At 60.1% G+C, this 26,977-nt stretch overlaps 3 protein-coding genes across 5 annotated transcripts; 2 read left to right on the top strand and 1 right to left on the bottom strand.

Annotated features, from left to right (window-relative positions):
* Positions 1–69: 69 nt before the first annotated feature.
* APEX1 (apurinic/apyrimidinic endodeoxyribonuclease 1) lies at positions 70–5,433 on the top strand. Its single transcript, XM_074970492.1, has 5 exons — positions 70–301; positions 831–955; positions 1,237–1,424; positions 3,799–3,991; positions 4,235–5,433. Exons 2-5 carry the CDS (start codon positions 895–897, stop codon positions 4,747–4,749), a joined length of 957 nt encoding a protein of 318 aa, XP_074826593.1. The 5' UTR covers positions 70–301; positions 831–894; the 3' UTR covers positions 4,750–5,433.
* Positions 2,663–11,758, bottom strand: PIP4P1 (phosphatidylinositol-4,5-bisphosphate 4-phosphatase 1). 2 transcript variants are annotated; one of them, XM_074970491.1, is made up of 7 exons: positions 11,567–11,758; positions 11,039–11,229; positions 10,514–10,620; positions 10,034–10,139; positions 9,534–9,586; positions 9,093–9,183; positions 2,663–2,854 (listed from the first exon to the last, which is right to left on the bottom strand). In XM_074970491.1, exons 1-7 carry the CDS (start codon positions 11,727–11,729, stop codon positions 2,834–2,836), a joined length of 732 nt encoding a protein of 243 aa, XP_074826592.1. In that variant the 5' UTR covers positions 11,730–11,758; the 3' UTR covers positions 2,663–2,833. The 2 variants fall into 2 exon arrangements, with proteins under 2 accessions (XP_074826592.1, XP_074826591.1); XM_074970490.1 differs by lacking the exon at positions 2,663–2,854 and adding an exon at positions 7,923–8,858 and having other exon boundaries at positions 11,567–11,744.
* Positions 11,759–13,529: 1,771 nt separating this feature from the next.
* On the top strand, positions 13,530–24,113 carry PNP (purine nucleoside phosphorylase). Of its 2 annotated transcripts, none has more exons than XM_074969876.1 (6): positions 13,530–13,670; positions 15,977–16,149; positions 16,391–16,494; positions 21,775–21,950; positions 22,333–22,523; positions 23,018–24,113. In XM_074969876.1, the coding sequence occupies exons 1-6, from the start codon at positions 13,642–13,644 to the stop codon at positions 23,230–23,232; spliced, it is 888 nt and encodes a 295-aa protein (XP_074825977.1). In that variant the 5' UTR covers positions 13,530–13,641; the 3' UTR covers positions 23,233–24,113. The 2 variants fall into 2 exon arrangements, with proteins under 2 accessions (XP_074825977.1, XP_074825978.1); XM_074969877.1 differs by having other exon boundaries at positions 13,589–13,670; positions 15,980–16,149.
* The last annotated feature ends 2,864 nt before the right edge of the window (positions 24,114–26,977 follow it).

Here is a 26,977-nt window from a genome sequence, read left to right as displayed (position 1 = left end):
TCACCCCACGTGACACCGGAGCGCGATGACCACTCTCCTTCCCGCCCCGCGTGACACCGGAGTTCCTGGCCGCTCCCGCCTCACGTGACACGGGAGTCCCGCCCACGGCCGTCCGCTCCCCACAGTCCGCCGCAGCCCCAGGGCTCCAGCACGTGACAGCGCAGCGCTCTAGCCCCGCCCTTTCCCCGGCACGTGACCGCGCCCGCACGTGTGCCCCTCGGAACCTACGGCGCTTTGTCCTCGGACGGGTTGTGGGGCGCGCGGGGCTCGGAGCGGGTCCTGAGTGGCCGGGAGCCGGACGGTGAGAGAGGGGGCGGGGTTCTTGCGCTGGAGGGCTGCGATTGGCCAGGGAGGTGGGTGTTTATTGGCCGGGGAGGTTGGTTGTTTATTGTGCCAGGAGCTCTGTGATTGTCTATGGAGTGGGTGGGTGTTTGGTGTGGAAGAAGGGCTGCTATTGGCCAGAGAACAGGGAGTTTATTGTACGAGGAGCTCTGTGATTGGCCCGGGAGCGGGTGGGTGTGTATCATGCTAGGAGGGCTATGATTGGCCAGGGGGGTGGGTGTTAATTGGCAGGGGAGATGGGTGTTTATTGTGCAAGGAGGACTGCGATTGGGATTGGCCGGGGAGCAGGGGGTTTATTGTGCAAGGAGCTCTGTAATTGGCCAGGGTTTGGGGAGACTATAATGCAAGAAGGTTTGTGATTGGCTGGGGAGCAGGAATGGGCTTTTGGCCTGTCCTCCCTGGTTCTCTGGACTGCTGGGTCCATGGCCTGTGCCCCTGGTGCTGATTGCCTTGTGCCCATTCCTCTCCCCCCCACACGCTGCCCTCAGGATCCTGCGGCTCGCAGCTTGGCAGTGTCGGCTCCTCAGCACAGGGCCCAGCTGGTGGAGTGAGATGCCCAAACGGGGGAAGAAGGCAGAGGATGTGGACAGCACGGACGAGTTCGAGGCCACAGGTAACCGCGGCCCACTCCCTGTGGCACAGCGACCCCTCCCTGCTCCCTGGTGCCCGCTTGTGTTCCCCACTGCACTCCTCGCGGCACGGTGCCCCCTTCTGAGCCCCGCTCCAGTCCGTGCGGAATGGCAATCCCCCATCATTCCTTGTGTATGATGCTAGGAGGGCTGGATGGACCTTTGGTCTGACCCACTAGGGCCATTCTTACGTCCTTATGTTCTTGGCACCCCCCCGGCTGCTCAGCACCACGTCCCAGCTTTCCTTCTCTCTTCTGCTCCCCAGAGCCTGGGGCAAAGAAGAGCAAGAAGGGGGCAGCGAAGGGCCCCAAGGAGAAGGTGGCGGAGGGCCCCATCCTGTACCAGGATCCGCCCGACAAGCTCATCTCTCCCGGTGGGCAGAAGTACACCCTGAAGGTCACATCGTGGAACGTGGATGGGCTCCGGGCCTGGGTCAAGAAGAAGGGCCTGGAGGTAGGAGCAGCTCTCTCAGGGCGCTGAGCTCTGCCAGTCCTCGCTGGGCTAGGCAGCTCCTCCCCAGTTTGGACCACCCGCGTTGGGGCCCTGGTCTACACCTGGTAGTAACAGGGTGCCAGGGGCTAAGGCCACCCCTGCCCCTGCAGCAGAGCTGTCCCTAGACATTTTGGTGCCCTACACAGCCCCCCCCCACGGGGGGAGGGGCTGGCCCCAGGCCTCCGCGGGGGGGAAGGAGCAGGCTTGGGGGGCAGGGGGGAAACGGCCCCCCAGCATGAGCCGGCGGAGTGGGTTGCAGATGGGTTGCTCCACTTCCTGCCGCCCGGTGAGTGCAGGGAAGGCCCGACCCCGCACTCCAGGGGCAGCGGGAAGTGGAGTGACCCAGCCCCAGCCCGCTCCGCTCTGCTCCCCTGGTTCCTAGCCTTGGGGACTTGAGGGGGCAGGGGGGAACTGCCCCCCAGAACACACCAGCGATGCAGAGCGAGCTGTGGCCGGGTCGCTCCACTTCCTGCTACCCCATGAATGCAGGGTGTACCTGACCCCTGCTGCAGTCCCCCGGGATGTTGCTCAGGGGAAGGGGTGGAGTGGGGGTGGTGCTGGTGCAGAGCAGGGGCGGGGGCCATGGGGAAGAGGCAGAGCAGGGGCATGGGCAGCTTTCCTGGCTGGCACGGGCTGCCACTGGAGCAGCACACAGCTGCGTAAGGCACCAGGAAATTTGCATATGGGTAAGGACGGCCCTGCCCTGCAGAGGCTGCAGTGTGGCCTTGTGATTACAGCTAGAGATCTTACAGCAGAGGGGGCTGGGAGCCAGGACTCCTGGGTTCTATCCCAGCTAGGTGAGGGGAGTGGAGTGGGATCTAGTGGGTTAGAGCAGTGGGGCTGGGAGCCAGGACTTCTGGGTTCTCTCCCTGGCTCTGCTATTGACCTGCTGGGTGACCTTGGGCTAGTCCCTTCCCCTCCCCATGCCTGTTTCCCCACCTATGCAGTGGGGATAAGGATCCTGACCTCCTTTGGAAGGGGCTTTGAGCTCTGCTGAAAAGTGCTGAGAAGTGCACTAGCCGAGTTAGGGATTGGGATTTTTTCCCTGCAGAAAAAATCTTCCAGGTTGCGGGGGATTTCGCAGTGTATTTCATGGGTCAGATTTTCCACCTGGAGTTTGGATTCCCACATTCACTACTTCAGGATTTTTTTGCAAATCTAGAAATTTTGGATTTTTAGATTTATTCCATTTTCCTCTCCTGCTTTGTGCCTCCAAGTTGAGCGCAGTGAACAACGGCTGGGCTGTGGGAACGTTGGCTTGTGTTGGAAAAGTCACCTAATGCCAGAGACGCACAGCTTCTTAGTGGACCTTCCCGCTCTGCTGCCCCAGACTCCTAGGTCCCTTGGGCACTCACTAAGTCTTCTCCAAATTAGAGACTCTTGGAGACATCCTAGAATAGGGGAAAAACAGGCAATTTGAATCCTAGGCATCCTGCCTCTGTTACATTTCCTGGCTGGTAAATGGGGATTGGAGCATGGGGGTGTCCTAAATTTCCAAACATGTTTGCTTTTCGTAACCCAGAATGAAATTTTAACTCAAAATTGACATTCGTCATCCCCCAAATCCCGCTGGACAGGGGGAAAATGATGCGGCTGTAAAAAACTGAAGCAGTTAACTTGGGTTCATGAATGGCTGATTCCCTCGAGCCTGGTCCACAGCTGGATTTGTACCCAGTTTGGTTCCAGTGGGATCGTTCAAATGGGTCTGAAGTCTGAAAAAGATTTGGGGGTTGGGATGAGGGTGGATAAGCAGCTGGGTAGGAGCTCATAGGGCATTGCTGGGGCCCGCTGGAGTCATACGACTCCGGGATGAAGAAACAGGCAAATCTGGAGTAGGTGCAGAGAGGTTATTTTACTTCTGGGAATTGAAGCTAGACAGATGCAGCCTGGAAATAAGGGGTACAAATAAGGGGTACAATAATGAAGGTGACTAATTGGAACAATGTGCCAAGGGTCGTGGTGGATTCTCCATCCCTGGCAATTTTGAACAGCTCTGCGCTAGGAATTGTTGCGGGGCGGTTCGCCAGCCTGTGCTATCCAAGCAGTTGGACGAAATGATCCCACTGGTCCCTTCTGGCCTTGGATCTGTGACTGTCCGTAGTGTGGAAGCAGTTTTACTGGCCTGAAAGTGCTGTCGCTGGTCCAGCTGGTCCCCAGCAACCAGCACCAGAAATCCACGGCCAGGGGCAGGGAGGACACAGGTGCTCCGAGGGAGGGGATGAGCCGGAGGGAAGTGGGGTGGAGTTGGGGGGCAGGAAACCTGGGTTCCTTCCTCATCCTATGAGGTTCCCAGAGAAAGGCTCCCAGCCCCGCTGACCCTGCTTTCCCCCTGCAGTGGGTGCGTGAGGAGGACCCCGACGTACTGTGCCTGCAGGAGACCAAGTGTGCAGAGAAGCTGCTGCCCCCCGAGATGCGGGAGATGCCCGAGTATCCCCACAAGTACTGGGCCTGCGCCGGCACCAAGGAGGGCTACAGCGGGGTGGCTCTGCTCTGCAAGAGAGAACCGCTCAGCATCACCTACGGCATTGGTAGGGACCTGCCCCACCCCCCAGCCTCTGCCTGCTGAGCCCATGCTCCCTGCTCACCATACCCCCTACCAACCTCTGCCTGCAGACCCCTCTTTGCCCACTGCCTGCCAATCCCTCTCTGTGCCACCTACAGCCTCGGACAGGCCCTCTGGCCTTTCCCCTTGTCCCTTTCCCTTGCCATGCCCCCTATGCCCAGGGCCTCTCCCCTTTGGCCTCTGATGCAAGCCCCTTGTCTCCCGGCAGGCGAGGAGGAGCACGACCAGGAGGGTCGTGTGATCACGGCCGAGTTCCCCTCGCACTTCCTGGTGACGGCCTACGTGCCCAACGCGGGCCGGGGGCTGGTGAGGCTGGAGTACCGCCAGCGCTGGGATGCCGCCTTCCGGGCTTATCTGCAGGGGCTGGATGCTCGCAAGCCCCTGGTGCTCTGCGGGGATCTCAACGTGGCCCACGCCGAGATCGACCTGAAGAACCCCAAGGGCAACAAGAAATCGGCAGGCTTCACGCCCGAGGAGCGCCAGGGCTTTGGGGAGCTGCTGGCAGCCGGCTTCACTGACACCTTCCGCCACCTCTATCCTGACACGCCCCATGCCTACACCTTCTGGACCTACATGATGAATGCCCGCGCCAAGAACGTGGGCTGGCGCCTCGACTACTTCCTGGTCTCAATGCGCCTGCTGGGGGCGCTGTGCGACAGCAAGATCCGCTCCCAGGCCATGGGCAGTGACCACTGCCCCGTCACCCTCTACATGGCCCTGTGAGCAGCCTGATATGGTCCCAACACCCCTGTATGGTCCTGGGAACAGGGCAGGAGGGGGGTGGGCCATACAGCCTGCTATGGCTCTGACACCCCTGTATGGCCGTATGACGGGGGGTTGGGGCCATACAGCTAGGTATGGGCTCAACACCCCCTCTATAGCTGTGGGAGTGGGCCCATACACCTCTCTATGGCCCTGCGTGAGGTGGGGGATCCATATGGCCGTATGTGGCCCTGCACCCTCTTTCTCTAGTCCTGTGAGCAGGGTGGCACGTACACTTCTATGGCTTTGTGAGCAAGAAGGGATTGGACTCACGTGCCCCTATACGTCCCTGTGAGGCCAGGTGGAGTAGAGGGAAAGCCCCCGCCCCCAAGATCATGGGTGACTTCCCCCCAAAATGAGACCTGATTCAACCCCCCAACTTGTGGGCCCTGGTGCAGTAAATCCCAGAATATCAGCAGATCCCTCCCCATCTGAAAGACCATGAGCCTCCCAAATTCAGCCCTGAACCCCCAAACTCACCCAGTGACCCCCAGTCTGAGGCCAGGAGGCCCCTGAACTTGGAGGGCCATCCAAGCAACCCCCCTTATACCAACCTCCCCCCATCCTAGCCTCCAGAGAATTCCTCACCCCAGGAACTGTTTTTTACCTGTAGAACTAAGCTGCTGCCTTGCCTTTAAACCAGCCCCCCATTCTTTGCAGGGGGGCACGGAGCTGTGAGGAGCATTGATTAAAGGCTTTGAAAGGAGATGCTGTGTTTCATCTCGCCCTGGGGGGGAGTGAGGCAGAGCTGGGAGACAGTCACCCTCATGCTGCCCACTGGCCTTTCTAGCTGGGGTCCCGCAGAAGGCAGCTGCAAGGGAAGGGGGGCTTTGTGGGGAAGCAGAGTTGGACTGAAGGCCCTGCCTGGGACATCACAGCCTAGAACGGAGGGATCCCTGCAGACACTCAGCTTCCAGTTACAGAAATAATGGCTGGGTAAGAGGGAGCTGCTCTGAGTGTGACTGATGCTGCCTGGGTCTGCCGACAGCCTGAGCCCATTGCTGGGTGATGGGGGGAGCAACCACGAGCATGACTGACATTACCTGGTTCTGCCGAGAGCCTGAACCTATTGATGGGAGAGGGGGAACTGTTCCATGCATCTCAGTGGGGTGTTCCATCCCAGCCCCACTGCTCTGGGGGAACCAACTCCACGCCTGAAGGAGAGGTTTGGTGAGCAGAGCCCTCCTGCTCCTGGGGAGGGAGGAAGGCATGGACAGGGGGTGCCTTAATCCACCTGCAGCTGGTTCAGCCATATGCAGGCTGAGGAGGAGTTGGGGTCCTACAGAGGGACACCCTCAGGGGGCCCCCCACATCTCCAGCAAAGGGGTGGATCCAGCCCTGGCCTGGTGGAGACACCAGCCTGTCTACAGGATGCTTCTCTCCCAGGACTCTTGCTGCACACCCTGCCCCTCCCACCCCCATGAGCTGGAAGAGATCCCAGGAGTCCTGGCTCCCAGGCCCCTGCTGTAACTACTAGACCCCACTCCCCTCCCAGAAATCCCCATCCAAGCCAGGAGCAGGAGGCTCTAGGGGTTGCCAGCACTCAGGGGACTGAGCTCCAATCAGCCCCCTAGCTGGAAACCTCAGATACCTTCAACCACTGCCAATCTAGGGGGCGCTAGCCCCATGGCAGGGGACTGGCTGGCTCGGGGTGGGGAATGGGACACGGGGCCTTTCCCTTCTAGGGGGTGTCGGCCACGATCCAGCCCTGTGGCAGGGCAGGGGAATGGGACACAGGGCCTTTCCCCTCTAGGGGGTACCAGCTCAGGTCAGGCCCCACAGTGCGGGCTGGCTGGCTCAGAAGTATGGGGCCCCCCCGCTCTAACCACAGTGGCTGTCCCTGGCTGTTGTTGCCCCTGTGGTGTAATGAGTTGGTGGGCTCTCAAGCTGGCAATGGGACCCCCAGACCTAGCCCTCTTCCCCCCCAGGGTCACCATGGGGCAGAGCGATGGAGCCAGGCAGGCAGGTGCCATATGGAATCTCTTTATTTACACTGTGAGGGCATCCATCAGTTGGGCCAGCCCTCCCCCAGGACAGACACACCAGATTAAAGTAGTACTGCACGGGGTGGGGGGCAGAGGGGAAATGGGGGAAGAAGCCCGGGGCTGGATTTAAATAGCTATGTACAGGGGAGTGGTCAGTATGTACAAGCCAGAACAGCAGGGAGCCCTGGGAAAGGGGGTGAACCCTATTTCCCAGCTCCCCAAAGATCCCTGAAGAACCGAGGCCGGAGACGTTCTGTTCTCCCTCCCCGAGTGGGAGGCCAGCACCAGGCACCCCTCATCACCAACCCTCCAGGCAGATCACCCCCTGTCCTTTCCACCCCACTGCCCCATCCCACTGGGGTCCCCAACCCCACACCAGGGGAGGCAGGGCCCAGCCAAGGGAGCTGGTGCAGGGCCGTGTGGGGAGGGGAGGAGTTAGGGGGCGGGAGAGGGGGTTGAGTTAGGATCACACCCCCCACATGCGGCAATAGGGGCAGCGCTCTGCTCCCCAGGCTGCAGCGATCAGCCCAGTCAGAGCAGGGGCTGGATGGGAAGGGGTGGCCCCGTGGGGGAGCTCAGAGGCATGCTGGGAAGGCTCAGGGCCCCCATGCGACAGGGGCATTACCCATTGGCTCCCCTGCAGGAATGTGCAAAGAACCAGAGCAGCCGGGGGGGTGGGGGGGTGAGAGAGCAAACCCAGAGCAGCTTCCCCCCGGGCATTGGGGTGGGGGGGGAGAGATCAGGGCAGGGGCTGCTCCCCTCCAGCTCTCCCACCCAAATAAAGGTCAGCTTTGGTCCCTAAACAGAGCCAGGGCACAGGCCTTTCCCTTCTAAGGGGTACCGGCTCCCATCTGGCCCCAGGGCAGGGACTGGCTGGTTCAGGGAGGAAGGGAATGGGACATGGGGTCTGTTCCCTCAAGAGAGCACCAGCTCTGATGTGGCCCCAGGGCAGAAGACTGGCTGGCTTGGGGGGCAGGCCTGACAGAGCACAGATCAGTGGGGTGAACAGTGGCCTAAGAGATGAACCCACCATGAAGCAGCAGCGAGCTGAATCCTACTCATCACCCCTGTCCCCTGGTGTCAGCTCCCGTCCCCAGTAGGTCCCATCCCCCCCAGAATGTACTCAATGCCCCCAAAGCTGGGGGGCCCCCCTCCCGCCCCACTTCCCTGCAGGCCAAGGGGGTGCTGGGTGTGGCAGTGTCCCCATCAGGATGGATATGGGACCCCCAGTGACTTGGCAGCTATGGGGGCTTCCTTCTTCCCTCTGGCCACCTCATCCTGGGCAGAGAGTCGCTGCTCTGTTACCCAGGGTGTTGGGGCTGGTAGGTGCCAGCTCCGTCATCCAGTGTCCCTTGGGTGCGCGGGGTCTCAAGGGTGGAGAGTCCCGTCTCCGTCATCCAGTGTCCCTTGGGTGCGCGGGGTCTCAAGGGTGGAGAGTCCCGTCTCCGTCATCCAGTGTCCCTTGGGTGTGTGAGGTCTCTGGGGTGATGGGTCCCAGCTCCGTCGCCCAGCGTCCCTCGGGTGCGTGAAGTCTCCTGGGTGGTGGGTCCCAGCTCCATCGCTCAGTGTCCCTTGGGGGCGAAAGGGGGTCCCATCTCTGTTGCCCAGTGTCTCTTGGCTGGGGGGCGGGTGTCAGGTCCCATCTCTGTCACTCAGCGTCCCTTGGCTGGGTAGGTCCCAGCTGAGCCACTGTAATCCAGCTCCCTCTTGGGTTGGTCCAGACAGAGCTACCATAGTCCAGCTGCCCTCTTGGGCTGGTGGGGCCCCTTGCCCTTGATACCACCGCAGCTGCCTCCATTGGTCACGTTCTGTGGGAGTCTCCTGCTCAGGCGGGATGGGAGGGAAACAGGACCAAGGCGAGGGGCACAGGAGCGGACCAGGGGGCTGGGCAGAAGCTGGCTGAGATGGGTGGGGCTCCCCACAGCAGGGGCTGGGGGCGGCTCAGGAGAAGTTCTGGACGGGGTGGCTGACTCGCATGCAGGCCCAGTACATGGCCCGGCCCAGACACAGCACAGCCAGGAGAATGACCAGCGCCCAGGAGGCGTAGATCCCACCGTACCGCCGGGCGTGCTTCCACGTGCCAAACTGCGCAGAGAGAGACAGCAGTGTCAGGACACCTGTGTTCCAGCCTGGCTCTGCGCGGGGAGGGGGGTCTAATGGTTGAGGGGGCAGGGGGGTTGGGATCAGGACTCCTAGGTTCTATGTCCAAAAGACCATTCCCCACTCAATGCCCCCTTTCTCCCAGGGCAGCACGGCGACTTAGACTGTCCTAAGGCTCCGTCAGCATGGCCTGCTCCCCTGCCCCGGTCACACACTCACCGCTAGGCCTGTGGCAGCTACCGCCACTAGGACACCTAGGAGGAGGCAGCAGATGCATCTCTTCCGGGGGTACCTGCGCCCGATGGAGGAGCTGCGGGGGAGAGAGTCAGAGTCAGACATGGACACCCAGGAGTCCTGGTCCCCTGCCCCCAGCCACCCTATTCCCCTCCCAGAGCCAGGGAGAGAACCCAGGAGTCCTGGCCCCCAGCCCCACTCGACCCCATACCCCTCCCCAGAGCCAGGGAGAGAACCCAGAAGGCCTGCCTCTGAGCTCAACCACTCCCCATGCCCTTAGACCCCACACTTCGGCCTCGCTTTCACAGCCCCTTCCACCCCTCAGCCTCCCCAGCCCACATGGGCCCAGCCCCACCCCCAGGACCAGGTCTCTCTCTGTCCTGTAGCTGTGGCCCGGGGCAATGGGTCTCGGGGCAAGAAACTTACACTTTGCGGCAGTGCGGGCAGCGGGCTAAGGTGCGGTCTGTGAACTCTGTCCACTGGAAGAAGGAGAACCAGAAAGAAACACACATGAGACACCCAGCCTCCTGCTCTATCCACTATACCGCATGCCCCTCCCACAGCCAGAACTCAGGAAGACACAATGCCCCTCCCACAGCCAGAACCCAGGAATCCTGGCTCCCAGCCTCCTACTTTACCCACTAGACCCAACGCCCCTCCTACAGCCACGGTTAGAACCCAGGAGTCCTGTCTCCCAGCCTCACCGTCTCCTGCTCTAACCACTAGACCCCACTCCCCTCCCAGAGCTGGAATAGAGTCCAGGAGTCCTGGCTCCCAGCCTTCCCTACTCTACCCACCAGACCCAACGCCCCTCCCACAGCCAGAACCCAGGAGTCCTGGTTCCCACCCCCGTGCTGAACCCACTACACCCGCACCCCTCCCAGAGCCAGGGACAGAACCCAGGAGTCCTGGCTGCCCCCGCTTACCAGGAAAGTATTCTTGCAGTGTCCACAGATGACCCGCACTCCCACAGGCTGGGGCTCAGGGCTCAGAGGCCCTGGGTGCACTGGGCCCAGGTTAATGATCCTTTTGCTGCAGCAGGCGAGAGAAAGCAACAGGGATGAAACCGGAGCCCTGCCCTGTCCTGGGTACCAAGCCAGGCTGTGACCTAGGGACTGCTGGTGCCAACAGGTAGGGGGCACAGGGTGTGGCCAGGAGGTTACAGGGATCCCCGGGATCAGATAGCTGCACACTAATTCACCACGTGAGACATTTGCATGGCTGAGAGCGAGAGGATTGTGTCTACACTGGAAGTTGCGTTCCTGAAGTTAAGGCCAGTTGGGCACAGACAGGTTTCCTCCCACTCAGGTACCCCGGGAAGCATCACCCAGGCCTAACGTGCCCTCAGTGCCGCCCCTCCCCGCTGCCCAGCACGGCTTGGGAACCCCCCCCCCCAAATGGCTCACCAGTAGGGCCGGGGACAGGCAATGCGCTGGGATGTCACCTTGCAGATCAGCAGGCAGTTGCAGGGACATCTCACGTACTTCTTCCCCGGGGGGGCGTTCTTGATCGGCTGCAGCAGAAACAGAGAGGAGGCATGAGCCTTGGGGGTGCTGGAGGCTAGGACTTCTGGGTTGCACCCCTGGCTCTGGAGGGGGCACAGCAATCTCAGGCCTTTTGCTCCACTTCCCCTGGTCCAAGCCTCGGGGTCTCCCAGCTCCAGCCAGATCCCAAGGGAGTCTTCAGAGCTGAGAATTGCCATTCCAGCTCTACGGAGAGACCATCCCCTGACGCCTCGTGCCAGGGGCCGACAGACAACCCCCAAATCCCTCCCATTCCTGGGGGGCCCCTCAGGGACCCCAGCCGAGCTCACTGGAGAGACAGAGACAGGCATATGGTGGGGGAAGAGGGTAGTGGGACCTCACAGGGAGGTGAATGGGAGATCCAGCCCCCCACAGGAAGACCTGTGAAATCAGTGTGGCCCAGCTCACCGTGGCCTCGTTGCAGACGCTGCACTTCACCACATGCTGGTGCATCTTGCCCTCCACGTTGATGAGGCTCTGGCAGACGCGGCAGGTGATCATGGGGGTGCTGCCACTGTCAGGGCTGGCCATGGGTGAGTAGGGCGGGGGGTCTTCGCCATGCAGCACGGCTGGGTGGCCGTCCAGGAATGGTGGGAAGCCTGGGTGAGGGAACCACAGGCTACAGCCACCTGCAAGTCAGCCTGCCCTAGGCCCCTTAGCCCCACCCACCTCCCAAAGCTCCTCCCCCAGTCCCACCCTCCAGCCATTAGCTCCACCCAACAAGCCACATAGCTCCTCCCAGTTCCCTTAGCCCCGCCCACCAAGACCTCCCTGACAGCTGCAGCCCCCCCCGCCCCATCGATCAAGACCCCAACCCCTCCCCAGAACTTGTAGCCCCCACAGCCCTGCCCACTCAGCCTTAGCCCCACCCACACCGCCCCTCCCCCACGCTCATTAGCCCCGCCCCTGCAAGGCCGTGGGGGCGGGGCCGCTCACCATGGGGCGGGGCCGGCTTCTCTGCGGCGGGACCCCCGTAGGGCGGGAGCGGCGCGGAGGGCACGAGCCCGCCAGGCCCGGCCAGGACCCCGCCCGCCCCGGGAGTGCCCGGCTCGCCGAGCTCCGCGGGCAGCAACGGGGAGCGTTCGCCGTCCCCCGACATCGTCGCTTCCCGGCTGCCGTAGCGCCCGTCCCCGGCTCCCCGCAGCGATGTCCTGAGTCACGTGAGAGGGAGACGGCCGCCTATTGGCCAAGAGGAGACCTGGTAGCAGTCATGTGACACCAACATCACGTGAGCTCAAGTCGTTCTCTCATTGACTGGCGGCGGCCAATTGCCAGCACGTGACATTAATGCTCCCCACCCATTGGCTGGATTCGTCACCCTTCTCATGTGACTCTAAATGGGCTCCCTGAATGGCTCGACTAACGGTGCTTTCCCCCACGTGATCCCGGTGGCTTCTCTTACTGGCTGGACCTTGGCGATCAGTCCCACATGTTGAAAACTCTGATTGGCCAATCGCTCAGCCCGTCGTATCGTCAGCGCTTTCACGCCGCCTGACTGGCTGGAAGCAGCAACTACCCCTCGCACGACCCCTCCGGCCCCCGCCCATTGGCTACCGTCGAACTCGCCCGACCCACCAAGCCCCGCCCTCATTAACTGCTCCGCTCCCGCCTTCCAGGCGCAGTGCGCCTCGTTGGCTGTTTCCCATGTCAGTTGAGCCGGGCCTCACCCCGTTGGCCATACCCACTCCCAGCGAGGGCCCCTCCCACTGCCTGTCAACGACCCTCCTTATAGCCCCGCCCTCCGCAATCTCCAGGCTCCTTGTCGGGGGAAGGGGGAACTCGGCCTACGGGGCGGGACTGAGCACGCCGGGGGCAGGGGCCATCCCTGGCCCCACCCCCCGAGCTCTCAGCTTGGCCCCACCCCGCTGTAAAAGCCCGCCGTTTACTGCCTGGGAAGCATGTGGCCCCGCCCCCGAGCCCCCCGGCGCCAGTGGGATGTGGGGGCGTTCTGCTGGAGATCGGGGGGGTCGCTCCAGCGCTGGGAGAGGGTGAACAATCGGGGGCGGCGGGTGTTACAGTTACATGTATAAGAGAAAGCCCCGAAAATCGGGAGGTCTGGTCACTCCTCGACTCCGGGGGGCTGGGAATAGGGGGGCTGGATTAGGGGGTGTCTCTGGCGCTGGGGGGCTGGGAATAGGGGGGCAGGAAAGGGGTGTGTCTCTGGCGCTGGGGGGCTGGGAGTAGGGGGGCTGGATGGGGGGAGTCTCTGGCACTGGGGGGCTGGATTGGGGGGTGTCTCTGGTGCTGGGGGGCTAGGAATAGTGGGGCTGGATTGGGGGGTGTCTCTGGCACTGGGGGTAGGGGGCCTGGATTGGGGGGTGTCTCTGGTGCTGGGGGCTAGGAATGGGGGGCTGGATTGGGGGTGTCTCTGGTGCTGGGCGCTAGGAATGGGGGGCTGGATTGGGGGTGTCTCTGGTGCTGGGGGGCTGGAATGGAGATATCTCTGGTGCTGGGGGGATAGGAGTACGGGGTCTGGAAAGGGGGGTGTCTCTGGCGCCGGGGGGCTGGGAGTAGGGGGCTGGATTGGGGGGGTGTCTGCTGCCGGCCAGCTGGGAGTAGTGGGGTTGGATTGCGGGGTGTCTCTGGCGTCGGGATGCTGGGAATGGGGAGGGGCTAGAATTATGGGGTCTCCCCCGATGCTGGGGGGCTGGATTGGGGGGTCTCCTCTGGGCACTGAGGGGCTGGGAATGGTGGGGCAGTATGGGGGGTCTCCCCTGATGCTGGAGGGTGGAAAGGGTGGTGTCTCTGGCGCTGAGGGGCTAGAATAGGGGATCTCCCCTGGGCGCTGGGAATGGGGGGCTAAAATGGGGGTCTCTCCCCGGTGCTGGGGGACTGGGTGGGGGGGTCTCCCCGGCTGCTGGCTGGCTGGCGGGCGGGGTGGGGGGCTCTGCCGGAGCCGGAACGGGACAGAGAGCGGGGCTGCGGCTGGTGGGGCTGGGCTGGGGGCGGGGCGAAGCAGGCGGAGTCACCCGGGCCCGGCCGCGCCCGGCTCAGCATCGCCCGGACCCGCCATGGAGCCGGCAGCGTCTGAGGAGCGCAGGTGTGCGCGGGGGGAGGGGCGGACTCCTGGGTCCTCTCCGGGAGGGCTGGAACTAGGACTCCTGGGTCCCATCCCCAGTGATGGGAGGGGAGTGCTGTCTAGTGGTTACAGCGGGGGGGGGGGGCAGGTCGCCTGGGATCTCTGTCACTGATGCCCTGAGAGGGTGTCGAGGTGCTGTGGGGTGTGCCGGGCAGTCTGGGGGAGCCTTAATTAGCCCTGGCACTGACAGCGGCTGGCACTGGGGCCAGGACCCCAGGGAGGGCTGAGGTGATCCTCTAGTGCAGGGGTTCTCAAACTGGTGGTCGGGACCCCTGAGGGGGTCGTGAGGTGATTATATCGGTGGTCGCCAGCTGTCAACCTCCACCCCAAACCCTGCTTTGCCTCCTGCATTTATAATGGTGTGAAATACATAGAAAGGTGTTTTTAATTCATAAGGGGGGTCGCACTCAGAGGGTTCCTATGGGAAAGGGGGTCACCAGTAAAAAAGTTTGAGAACCACTGCTCTAGGGCAAATGGTCTGCCTGCGGAGAGCGCCCCCTGCTGTGCCCCCTGACTGCCCAGCGCCCCCGCTGTACTCCCCTGGCTGCGCCCCCTTAGCCCAGCACCCTTGTTGTGCCCCCTGCTATATCCCCCCGTTGCCCAGCGCCCCCTGCTGTACTCCCCCTGCAGCCCAGGGCCCCTAGCTGTGCGGAGCCCTGCACAGTGACCCCAGCCTGGTGCAGTAGGGCTAGTTCTGATCCACTCGTAATGGGTGAGGGGCCGTCTGCTCCTGCAGGGAATGTGAGACTCTCCCTGACCCCTTAATGCCATGCTGGCGGGGGGGGGGGGGGGGAATGGGGCATGGGGTTGTTGCAGTCCAGGGGGCGCTGGCTCTGATCCAGCCCCTGGCAGCTGCAAGGAGAGTTTACTGGTGCCCCTCAGTCCCAACCCACGGCGCCCTGCTATTCCACCCCTTGCTAAGACCAGATTCTCATGTTTATGGTGCCTCCAGGCTCCCCCAGCACCCGGATGAGTCAAAGCCGCCTGACCCAAACAGCCAGCTTGGCACATTTCCCTCCAAAACCCAGTGTGTGACTCAATTGCGGGGGAGTAGGAGGGGGACCGGCAGGAAGCGGGGCAGAGACGTCTCTCTATTCCGGGAAACCACCGCCCAGATGGCAACCTGCCAGCGCAGGGCCCTGCAGAATAATGGCTGAGGGGGGATCGGGGCAGAGACATCTCTCTTTTCTGGAAAACCACCGCCCAGGTGGTGCCCTGCTAGCGCCTGGTCCTGCGGAGTAATGGGCCCCTGGGGCAGCCACTTCCCCTTCAGTGGCCTGGGCTGATCCTGCTCCCCACATACCCCTTAGTTAACGATCAACAGGCCAGGGAGCAATCCCAGGCCAGCCTGCCTGACTCTGCAGGCTGCCTGCCCCCAGCACCCTTCTCTACCCTCCAGTGACAGGAGATCAGGCCCAGGCTATCTCCCGGACTAGTGGGGGCTGCGGGTTTGGAGTGAGGGGCACCGGCAAAGCTGGGGTGGGGGGAGATTTCCCCGCAAGCCCACGCAGGGTGGATGGTGCTGGTAAAGTGCCGTGTCCTGCCAGGCTGGGGCCCTTCTCCTGGGGACAAAGAGGAGGCAGCTCCCTGCAGGACCAGCTCAGGAGCCTGGCAGCTCAGAGGTCCCTGCCCTCGCCCTGGCCTCCCTGGGGTTGGCGCCTCGCCCATCCTCTGGCCCCGTCTCTTCCCCTTGCTCTGTAATTCCGTCCTGCCCTACCGTGGCCACTGCTCCCACCCTGGCATTCTCCCTCTGGCCCAGCCCGGCTCCAGCCCCCTGTACCCCTGCAGCTCTGCACCGCCCTCCCGCCCAGTGTCAGCCCATGCCAGGCCGCTGAGATGGGCTGGGAGCTGGATGAGTGTGTGTGTGTGTCCCTGTGTCCTTGCGCCCCCTGCTGGAGGGGATCGGCCCTGTTGTGAGTGTATATATGTGTGAGTGAGTATGTGTGTGTCCCTGCACCCCTGCTGGAGGGGATCTGCCCTGGTGTGTGTGTGTGTCCCTGCACCCCTGCTGGAGGGGATCGGCCCTGGTGTGTGTGTGTGTGTGTGTGTGTGTGTGTGTGTGTGTGTCCTTGCGCCCCTTGCTGGAGGGATTCAGCCCTACTCTCTGTGTGTGTGGCTGCACCCCTGTTGGAGGTGATCAACCCTGCTGTGTGTGTATATATGTGTGAGTGAGTGTGTGTGTCCCCCTGCACCCCCTGCTGGAGGGGATCGGCCCTGCTGTGTAAACACATGACTCGTTTTAACTCTCTTGCGTCTCTCTCCCCCAGCAGGTACACGTATGAGCAGCACAAGGAAACAGCCGAATGGCTGCTGGATCACACCAAGCACCGGCCTAGCTTGGCCATTATCTGTGGCTCTGGCCTTGGGGGCCTGGCTGACCTGGTGAAGGATCCAGTGGTTTTTAACTACACGGACATTCCCAACTTTCCCCAGAGCACAGGTACCCAGCGAGGGGCAGCTATATTGTACAATGGGCACTAGGGGCAGAAGAGGATGCGGGAAGGGAAAGGGCCGCTATACTGTATAACGGGCAATATGGGGCGAGGGACAGGGGGGTGCAGAGGGCGAGTGGTGGGGGCGGGGGTGCAGAGCATGAGGGGCAGGGGGTGCAGAGGCGAGGCAGGACCTACACTGTGTAAATGCCCTGGGGCCGGTGTTTAACCCTTTCCCGTCTCTGGCAGTGGCAGGCCATGCTGGGAAGCTGGTGTTCGGGATGCTGGCGGGGGTAAGCTGCGTGGTGATGAAGGGCCGGTTCCACATGTATGAGGGGTACCCACTGTGGAAGGTGAGTGGCTCCTTGTGGGGAAGGTGGTGTGGGGGGAGCCCAGGGCTGGGCTAGCAGGGGGCTGTGGGTCGGTACTGAGGGGCACAGGGGAATGGGGGGTCTGTGGTTTGGGAGTCAGGGGGGAGGGGAGGGGTTTGCGATTTGGGAATGAGGGGCATGGTGGGAGGGGAGCTGCGAGTCGGCAGTGAGGGACACGGGGGCTGCGGTTCAGGAGTGAGGGGCATGGGGGGACGGGAGGGGGGCTGTGGTTCGGGATTGCAGGGCATGGGAGGAGGGGAGGGGAGCTGTGGTTCGGGAGTGAGGGCCGGCCTTTGACCAGGGCGATAAGGGCAGCTGCCCAAGGCGACGGTGCTGATGGGGGCGCATTTGATAGGTCCCTTGTGACTTTACCTGTGGCCAGCCAGCTGGGCTTAAGGAGGGAAAGCCCTACTGCCAGCCGAGCCAGGGTTGGCCCGGGGGGGGAGAGAAAAACACACGCATCCAAGCTGCAGCTTGAGGCACTCACTCACCCAGAGGAGCAGGAGCAGGGGTGGGTGCCCGGTGGGGTCCCCCCACTCTCCTGGCACAGGGGGCCCCCTGTAGACACCATGGGGCAGGCTGTGCTGGGTCCTGACCTGATGTCGGGGGTGGGGGGATGGTATTGAAGGAGGAGTGTGTGTGCAGCTTGTCTCTGTGTGTGCCGGCTGACTGGGGGCTTGCAGCAGCCCAGCTCTTTGGTTGTGCTTTAGTGTAGAGCAGGTCAGGGTCCACCCCCCTTCTCTTCCCCTTCCCCACTAAGAGTCCCACTTGTCCAGGTAAGGGCTTGCTCTTTCCCCTGGCACAGCCCGCAGGACTGGAGCGCATATTTAGCTCCACACAGTGAGCACCACGAGGGGCGCTGCTGCAGCCTGCCTGCTCCCATCCCATCCCTTCCCTGCAGAGAGCTGACACATGGGGGGGCATGCGCTGGGTCATGTTACCCCTCCTCCCCAGTTTTCTGCCAGGATTTGTCTGCTGATCTCTCCCCCTCCCTCCCCTGCTTGCTGGAGGCACCTGGGAGCAGTAGGGAGGAAGGGCTGCTGCTTCAGCTCTGCAGGGAGAGGTTAGGTATGGGAGGGAGGAGGGAACAGCTGCTTTCCCACAGAGGACCTGAGGGCAAGGGGGAGGGCTGGGCTGCCTGGGGAGGGCGCTGTATGACACTCCAGCTGATGGAGAGGGACCTTTAAATTGTGCCCTCTCCCCCCCCCCCTCAGCAGCTGAAGGTCCTGTCCTCCCTGCTCCCCTGGTTCAGAGGCTTTACTTTCTTGGTCCCAGGGGGGCTGCTGCCTCCCCAGAGTCAGGCAGGTGGGTGCATAGGAGATAAATGAGTGTGACACTGAGATCAACTCCCCCATGTGCCTCCTCCCCCACCCCCAACCTGAACAGGAGTGGGTATGGGAGTCACAGTGGGTGGTGTCTGCCTGCCTGCTGTGATCTCCTTGAAACCCATTTACCTTTCATTCAATCCCTGATTGCTTACCCATACCCTCAGGCTTTCTTTTTTCAACAGTTTCTGTTTCCACTACAAGTTGTACTTAACAGTATACTGAAATTCCTTGGGGCAGAGCCTGATCTAAACTGTTGGGCACAATGTTGTGTACATTTCTATGCTGCATCAAGATTAAGAATAAGGAAACTCCTTTCTTTACTCCCATCTTAATCACATATCCTGCAAACCTAATTCATCCTCTGGAAGTCACGGGTTCCTGCTGTTAGTGTGAGGATGGAACTGAGGATAATGTGTGATAGCCCACAAAAGCTTAAGCCCAAATAAATTTGTTAGTCTCTAAGGTGTCACAAGGACTCCTCGTTGTTTTTGTTGTTTTTGCTGATACAGACTAACACGGCTACCACTCTGAAACCTGTGTGGTGGTTGTGATTTACAATTTCAATCAGGCCCTTAAGCTGAGAGAGAACTCTAGTAGGGATAGGTTTCAGAGGGGTAGCGTGTAAGGCTGTGTCTGCACTGCCACTTTCAGTGCTAAAACTTTTGTCATTCAGGGGTGTGAAAAAACATTCAGGGGTGTGAAAAGTTTTAGCACTGAAAAGCGCCAGTATAGACAACGCTTTATCACCAGGAGCCGCACTCCTGGTGATAAAGCTACCATCGCACTCCCGCAATAAAGCGTGTCTGTACTGCCCATGGCACAGCGTGGGGGCACTGCTGCGTAACATGGGTAGTGTAGACATACCCTTAGTCTGTATCAGCAAAAACGACGAGCATCCTTGTGGCACCTTAGAGACTAACAAATTTATTTGGGCATAAGCTTTTGTGGGCTAAAACCCACTTCATCAGATGCATGGAGTGAAAATACACTAAGCAGGTATAAACATACAGCATATGAAAAGATGGGAGTTACCTTACCAAGTGTGGGGGGTCAGTGCTAACGAGACCAATGCAATCAAGGTGGACGTCGCTCATTCCCAACAGTTGACAAGAAGGGGTGAGTATCAACAGAGGGAAAATTATTTTTTGTAGTGACCCAGCCACTCTCAGTCTTTATTTAGGCCTAATTTGATGGTGTCAAGTTTGCAAATTAATTCCAGTTCTGCAGTTTCTCATTGAAGTCTGTTTTGGAAGTTTTTTTGTTGAAGAATGGCTACTTTTAAGTCTATTATTAAGTGTCCAGGGAGATTGAAGTGCTCTCCTACTGGGTTTTGAATGTTACAGTTCTTGATGTCTGATTTCTGTCCATTTATTCTTTTGTGTAGAGTCTGTCCGATCTGGCCAATGTACACGACAGAGGGGCATTGCTGGCACATGATGGCATATATCACATTAGTAGATGTGCAGGTGAATGAGCCCCTGATAGTGTGGCTGATGTGGTTAGGTCCTATGATGGTCCCTTGAATAGATATGCGAACAGAGTTGGCAACGGGGTTTGTTGCACGGATGGGTTCCTGGGTTAGTGTTTCTGTTGTGTCCTGTGTAGTTGCTGGTGAGTATTTGCTTCAATTTGGGGGGCTGTCTGTAAGCGAGGACTGGCCTGTCTACCAAGGTCTGTGAGAGTGAGGGATCGTCCTTCAGGATAGGCTGTAGATCCTTGATGATGCACTGGAGAGGTTTTAGTTGCGGGCTGTAGGTGATGTCTAGTGGTGTTCTGTTACTTTCTTTATTGGGCCTGTCCTGTAGTAGGTGACCCTTCTGACTCTGTCAATCTGTTTCCGCACTTCCCCAGGTGGGTATTGTAGTTTTAAGAACGCTTGATAGAGATCCTGTAGGTGTTTGTCTCTGTCTGAGGGATTGGAGCAAATGCGGTTGTATCTTAGGGTTTGGTTGTAGACAATGGATCATGTGATGTGGTTTGGATGAAAGCTGGAGGCATGTAGGTAAGTACAGCAGTCAGTAGGTTTCCGGTATAGGGTGGTGTTTATGTGACCATTGTTTATTTGTACTGTAGTGTCCAGAAAGTGGATCTATTGTGTGGACTGGTCCAGGCTGAGGTTGATGGTGGGGTGGAAATTGTTGAAATCCTGGTGGAATTCCTCAAGGGCCTCCTTCCTGTGGGTCCATATGATGAAGATGTCATCAATGTAGTGCAAATAGAGTAGGGGTGCTAGGGGACGAGAGCTGAGGAAGCGTTGTTCTAAGTCAGCCATAAAAATGTTGGCATACTGTGGGGCCATGTGGGTACCCACAGCAGTGCCGATGACTTGAAGGTATAAATCATCCCCGAATCTGAAATGGTTCTGGGTGAGGACAAAGTCACAAAGCTCAGCCACCAGGTTTGCCATGACATTATCGGGGATACTGTTCCTGACAGCTTGTAGACTGGGAGTGGCTGGATCACTACAAAAAATAATTTTCCCTCTGTTGATACTCACACCTTCTTGTCAACTGTTGGGAATGGGCCACATCCACCCTAATTGAATTGGCCTCGTTAGCACTCACCCCGCATTTGGTAAGGCAACTCCCATCTTTTCATGTGCTGTATATTTATACCTGCCTACTGTATTTTTCACTCCATGCATCTGAGGAAGTGGGTTATAGCCCACGAAAGCTTATGCGCAAATAAATTTGTTAGTCCTTGTGGCACCTGACAGACTAACAAATGTATTTGGGCATAAGCGTTTCCCAATCCCCCCCGCCCACACACACACACTTCAACTCTGCTGCTCTGGCTTATAAATAGGCTTGGTAGAATGCACTTTTTATTTTTTTTATAACGTTGATGTGTAATATAAACTTTATTTTTAAGCTTTTTTGTCTTTTTATAGTTTGTAATTTTCACAGTTGTGGGAAATTATGGGGGGCAGGTCAGTTAACTTTTTAATAACAGTAGAAGTTGAGATTCAAAGAGTTCAGGCTTTAAAGCTGTTAAAACACAGAGAGACAAGGTGGCTGAGGTAATATCTTTGTTTGGACCAACTTTGGTTGGTGAAAGAGAGAAGCCCTTTTGAACTTCACAGACCTGGAGAAGAGCTCTGTGGGGTTTGAAATCTTGTCTCTTTCACCAACTGAAGTCAGTCCAATTAAAGATATTACCTCACCCACCTTATGGCTCTCATATCCAGGTGCCAACATGACTACAACAAAACAGCAAAACCCACTAAGTGTCAGTATCACATGTCAAAATATACAAAATAACTATCCGAAAACCAGAAAGGATTTGTTGATTTAACTATTCATTCACTAGTCCATTTGTAACAAGCCCAATTCAGAAGTTTAGATCACTGAATTTTGACTCTAACAAGTTTTCAAGCAGCATTTTTCTTGCTTTCCCTATTTGTAAATAAATTATTTATTACTGATGGAAATATTTGTGTGTGTACAGTGAAATCAACAGCTAATTTCTAAGTTATCCGCAAAAAAACCATAGAGTTTTCACTACAGCCCCATCCCCCAACACCCTGTAGTGAAAGTACTACATCGTTAAACTCATGGGGCACCAAAATATAAATTCACCTAGGGTGCCATTTTCCTTAAGGCCGGCCCTGAGGGACACGGGGGGCTGCGGTTCAGAAGTGAGGGGCATGGGGGAAGGGAAAGGGAGCTGCAGTTCAGGAGTGAGGGACATGGGGGGGCTGTGGTTCAGGAGTGAGGGGAGCTGCGGGTTGGGTGTGAGGGGCATGGGGGGAGGGAAGGGGGGCTGCGGGTTGGGGGTGAGGGACACGGGGGCTGCGATTCAGGAATGAGGGGCATGGGGAAAGGGGAGAGGAGGGGGGCTGCGGGTTGGGGGTGAGGGGCACCAGCAGAGCTGTATTGGGGTACCCAGGGCTGGGTAGCGTCTGGCATTGGATGCCCCTCCTCCCCCCCTACAGGTGACGTTCCCGGTGCGGATCTTCCGCCTGCTGGGCGCAGGGACCCTGATCGTCACCAACGCGGCTGGTGGCCTCAACCGCGGGTATCAGGTTGGTGACATCATGGTGATCCGGGACCACATCAACATGCCCGGCCTGGCAGGCACCAACCCGCTGAGCGGCCCCTGTGATGAGAGGTAGGAGCTGCCCCCCCCCCCCCCCCCCGCCGGGCACCCTGCACCTCCTGTCCCTGCCCCCTGTGCTGCTCTGCCCCCCCGCTGCCCTGCCCTGCCAGGCACCCGGCCCCCTCCTGTTGCCCTGGGCACCCAGTGCCCTCCCTCCCTGCTGCCCCCTACCCCCCAGTATTTTCCTACAGCTCCTCCCTTGCCATGGCCAGTAGTGGCAGCAGTGTAAAGCCCGGGAAATGGGTGGGCGCCCCTGGGCGGGGACAGGACCCTGAGTCCTGGCCAGAGCCCAGCACAAGGGACCCCAGGGCCATTCCCTGCTCTGGGAAGGGATGGGGGTGCGCCTCTGTCTCCTTCCCCCCCACGAGCTCTCTCCCCTCCCCTGCCTGCATAGGTTTGGGCCCCGCTTCCCGGCCATGTCGGACTCCTACGACGAGCAGTTACGGGGCCTGGCGCTGGCAGTGGGCAGGGAGCTGGGCTACGGCCCCAGCCTGCACGAGGGTGTCTACTGCACCGTGGGGGGGCCCAACTACGAGACCATCGCTGAGTGCCGCTTCCTGCAGCAGCTGGGCGCCGACGCCGTAGGTGAGCCGAGGGAGGGCGGTGGAGGGGAGGAGGGAATGGGGAGGGACAGGAAGGAAGGAACGGGGCAGAGGAGGGAACAGGGGGGAAGAGAAGGAAGGAACAGGGCAGAGGAGGGAACAGGGGGGAAGAGGAGGAGGGAATGGAAAGGGAGGGAGGGAGGGAAGGAACAGGGCAGAGGAGGGAACAGGGAGGGGGGGAAGGAAGGGAATGGGGCAGAGGAAGGAACGGGGAGGGAGGGATGGGAAGGAATGGGGCAGCATAGGGAACAGGGAGGGAGGGAAAGAAGGGAGGGAGGAAGGACGGGGCAGAGGAGGGAACGGGGAGGGAGGGAAGGAGGAGGGAGGTAGCGAAGGAAGGGATAGGAGGGAGGAGAGGGAAGGAAAGAGGCAAACAGAGCTTAGGAGGGAACAGGAAGGGCAAGCAGCTGCAGGCGGGGGCTGGGCATCGCCGGCTCTCTGTCGCCCCCTGCAGACTGACACAGGCTCTGCCCCCAGGGATGAGCACGGTGCCCGAGGTGCTTGTGGCCCGGCACTGCGGCCTGCGTGTCTTCGGCTTCTCTCTGATCACCAACAAGGCAGTGCTGGAGTACGGGACCCGGGAGAAGGCCAACCATGCCGAGGTGCTGGAGGCCGGGCGCCAGGCTGCTCTCAAGTTGGAGCGCCTGGTCTCCATGCTGGTGGAGCGCATGAAGGGCAATGGCCTGGTGTAGCCGGCTGGGGGAGGGGCCCCTCCCCTGGCACCTGCCTCCACTGCAAACTGCTGCCCTGCCCCTTCCCCCACGGCTTGCTCTGCCAGCCTGCTCCCCACTCTTGATTTTTGTGGCCGCTGCTCCCGGCTCCCATGTACGCTTATCCCAGCCCAGAGCCCCCCTCAGGCAGCCCCTGACCCCATCTCTTCCCCCATGGGGGGGCGTCTGAGCCTGGTGTCCTGCGGTGCTCACAGCGTGGCTGCTGGAGTCCCGCAGACCATGGGACGCCTGCCCAAGCCCATGTCTCAGCTCCAACCCCCACTAATGCCCCCCTCCAGGGATGCAGCCCAGGATGCTCCACCCAAAAGCACCTGCCTCCATTGCTGGTGCTACTGGGGAGTGTCACCTGGCCACTGACCCCACAAAAGACCCCACATTCGGCCGCGTAGTCTGAGATATGGCGAACGCCACTCTTAAATCTCCTGGGCGGTTCGCCTGAGCCTGTGCCGCCTGCTCACAGGCGGGGGAACGTCTCGGGGGTGTTATCCGAACCCCCTTTCTCACAGCTGGGAAGGGACCAACCCTCGGCTCAGCGCCGAGGAGGCGGGGATGGCTGCCCAACCCTGTCCAGGCGTCAGGCCATGTTTGGTGCAGGCGGGAGCCGGCCCCCTCTTCACATTCTCATGTTGGACCATTCTGGCTCTTCTGCAGTGATGTGTTTTGTTACCAATGCTCAGTTTGCAGCTGGGATGATTGAGAGCTGCCCCAGAAATGGGGAGCCCCCAGTGAACTGGGGGTTTGGCTCCCTTCCACACCAGGCGGCTCTGCCCCTCCCTGCCCTGCTGCATTTTATCATAGGACCACTCCACGGCTGCGCCTTGCTAACAATACAGCAATGACAGAACCAAGGGGGTCTCATGGCTCAGTTTCTTTGAAAGCATTTTGGGGCGGGCTGATGTGTTGTCTTGTAGGGGCAGGGCTTAGCTTGTGAGGGGTGTGGTCTATTTCTGCATCCCTTCCTGTCTTTCCTCCACTCCACAGTGACCCTCCACCACTGTATCCTGGAGGGAGGGGTTGAGTCTTTGGCCGGTTAGTGCCAGTTGCCACAGTGCTGGGCCGCCTGCCCCCTTGGCTACTGATGGGTGAAACCCTCTGAGTGGGGTCCTACAGAATCCGGGCTGGCGGGGGGAAGGCCCTATCGCCAATCAGCCATCACATGACGTCCCCCATCTCTGTCCCCCAAGTTACCTGTCCATCCATCCCCATGTGAACCCCTTTGGCCCTCCCCTCTGAGTATCTGAACTCCTTGGGCCACTCCCAGTCTGGGCAGGAGTCGTGGCAGGAGTCATGGCTGGATTAATGGGAGCGTCGCGTGGCAGACAGGGTTGGACAAACCACCATCAGGGCTGGTCTAGGGTCACTTGGCCCTGCCTCAGTGCAGGGGCTGGACTAGATACCGTGTGAGGTCCCTTCCAGCCTGCCGTGTCTGTGATTACAGGACCCCAGCCAGCCCCTTCTGAGAGTATCTGAACCCCTCTCATCTCCTCTGACCCACTCCGTGCACATCCTCTCTCGGCGCATGGACCCAGCGGCTCCTGCCACTGAGTGGGTGGACCCAGCTCTCTCCAGCTCAGCGGAGCACCCCACGTCCTACGCCAGAAGGGCCTGACTGGAAACCCCAGGTGCTTTTGGTGCTCTTTGCCCAGTGGACTCACGTCATGTAGCTGCTGGGCCCTCGAATCCTGCCCTGCGGAGCCCGGCAGATCTGGTCCTGAACCCCTCACGGATTTTCTCTTGCCTTACTAAAGGAGTCCTGGATGGGAACCAAACCAGGGCTGACCCAGGCCCCTTGGCCAGCCCTGTTCTGGCCGGGCCTGTCCCTGGGGTGGGACTGGGGGGTGGCTATCCCCTGGGGTTGCATCCTGGCTCGGCACCCAGTCCTGGGGACAACTACCTTGGCCCAGTAGGCGGAAGAGAGAGAGTCATGGGGAGAGGGCTGGCGGGCGCTGAGGAAAGCTTGGCATGATGAAGCATCAGCCAACGCCGGGTGCTTGGGTGCTTGGATGGGGCTGCCACGATGCAGCCAAGCCCATCGCGCTGGGGAACTGCCCGCCTCGATTGGTCCCCACGGCCCCTCTGGGAGAGTGCTAGCCAAGTCAGGGGAAGGCACCAGCCCACTGCGGTAGCAGATGAGGGACAAGCTGTCCTCACAAGAGGGCTTCAGCTGGTCTCTTCAGTTCCTTATGGGCCTGGTTTGAGCTGTGCTCTGAAACCCTGGCCCAAAGGGTCTCCAAAGGCAGTGGAGTCACCATGCCCAGCCCCCAGTGTTGGCAGAATTTCAGTCCCTTTCTCAGGCGACTGGGTTTGTTTCCCAGAACCGAGAGAGTCAAAGAGGCCCAGGAGCCACTGGCTGCTCCACTCCCTCTCTGTGGCCCATTGTGACTGGCCCATTGTGACTGACCCCAGGCCCAGCCACCCTATGAGGGTGGCCCAACCTGGGACCGCGCCATGACTAGCTCCCTTGCTCCGCAGTGGAGCTGTGGGTCTGATACAGGTCCCTCACATATGTCTCAGGGGCCTCCAGGCAGAGGAAATCTTTCCTGGCGTTAATGACCTCTGGGAGGGCTTTAGGGTCCTGGTGGGAATGGGCCTGCCAATTAGCTCTGCCTCAGTGCCCATCAGGGGCTGATGAAGAAAGCGTGGCTCGTTCGTGTCTGTTGGGGGGCAGAGGGAAGAAGGGAGCTCTTTAGCTCCACTAATAACCTCCCCTGGGTGTCAGCCTAGCTGGAAAAATATTAGACTGACTGGCACCGAGCCCAGATGGGGCAGAAGGAGCCAGTGCATAAGCCAGTGGGGCGATTGGCCCAGGAGCGTGGCAGTGGGGCAGCCGGGATGGGACTGGCAAGGGGCCTCTAAACTCCTGACTGCCAGGCCGCTCGGGGATCTCAGCCACGAGCCCTCTGCTGGAGTTTGGCGCCAGCTCAGCCTCAGTGGGCAGGGAGAGATGCCCCCTGGGCACCCAGTGGCTTGGGCATGCTATGGGGGCCATGTGAAACCTGGTTCCAGGGCTCTGGTTTAGAGCAGAGATGCTCAGGTGGGTTTCCCACCTCCCGGGATTACATAGGAGGCTGGCGTGATGGGGTGCGCTCCCCATGGCGGCTGTGAGAGCACAGAGGTAGGCCAGGCAATAAACTGGGACAATTCAGGGTGAAAGGAAAAGCCCTAATTAGGGGAAGGCACAGCTGAGCAGGGGCGGGCTGGGCTAGTCTAAACCCAGGGAGCTGGCAGCAGCAAAGGCTGCTAGGAGAAAGTTGGAGTAGTAGAGAGGGCAGGAGGGAACGCTGGGAGCATGGGGGACCCTGGGGGTCTGGCCTGGAGGGAGGAAGAAGAGAGCTTGTGGGAAGCAGCAAGGTTGGGGACTGAGCAGACCTTGGCTGCGTGTTGCAGAGTACTTGGGCTGGAACCCCGAGTAGTGGGTGGGCCCAGGTTCCCCTACCGCTAGTGGGTAAGGGGCACCGGTGGAGCAGTGAGCGGGATCGCTGCAGGAGTGACTGGGTCAAGGCACCAGGTGTGAGGCTGGCCGGCTGCCCCTCCAACAGAAGGGATTTGGAAGGACGCTGCATGGAAAATGGCAGTGCAGAGGGACCTGGCTGGGGGGCCAAGGCACGGAGCGCCCACAGCAGTGAAATACGTGTGACCACAGGAAGGGGCATCAGCCTCACAGAGCTAATCCCTGGGATGGCTAGGAGGAGGCTCCGTTCCAGCG

The sequence above is a fragment of the Natator depressus genome, chromosome 13 (assembly GCF_965152275.1).
Source record: "Natator depressus isolate rNatDep1 chromosome 13, rNatDep2.hap1, whole genome shotgun sequence".
NCBI classification, from domain to species: Eukaryota; Metazoa; Chordata; order Testudines; family Cheloniidae; genus Natator; species Natator depressus.
The sequence above is the reverse complement of the archived record's forward strand: the minus strand, read 5'-3'. Positions and strand labels throughout refer to the sequence as shown.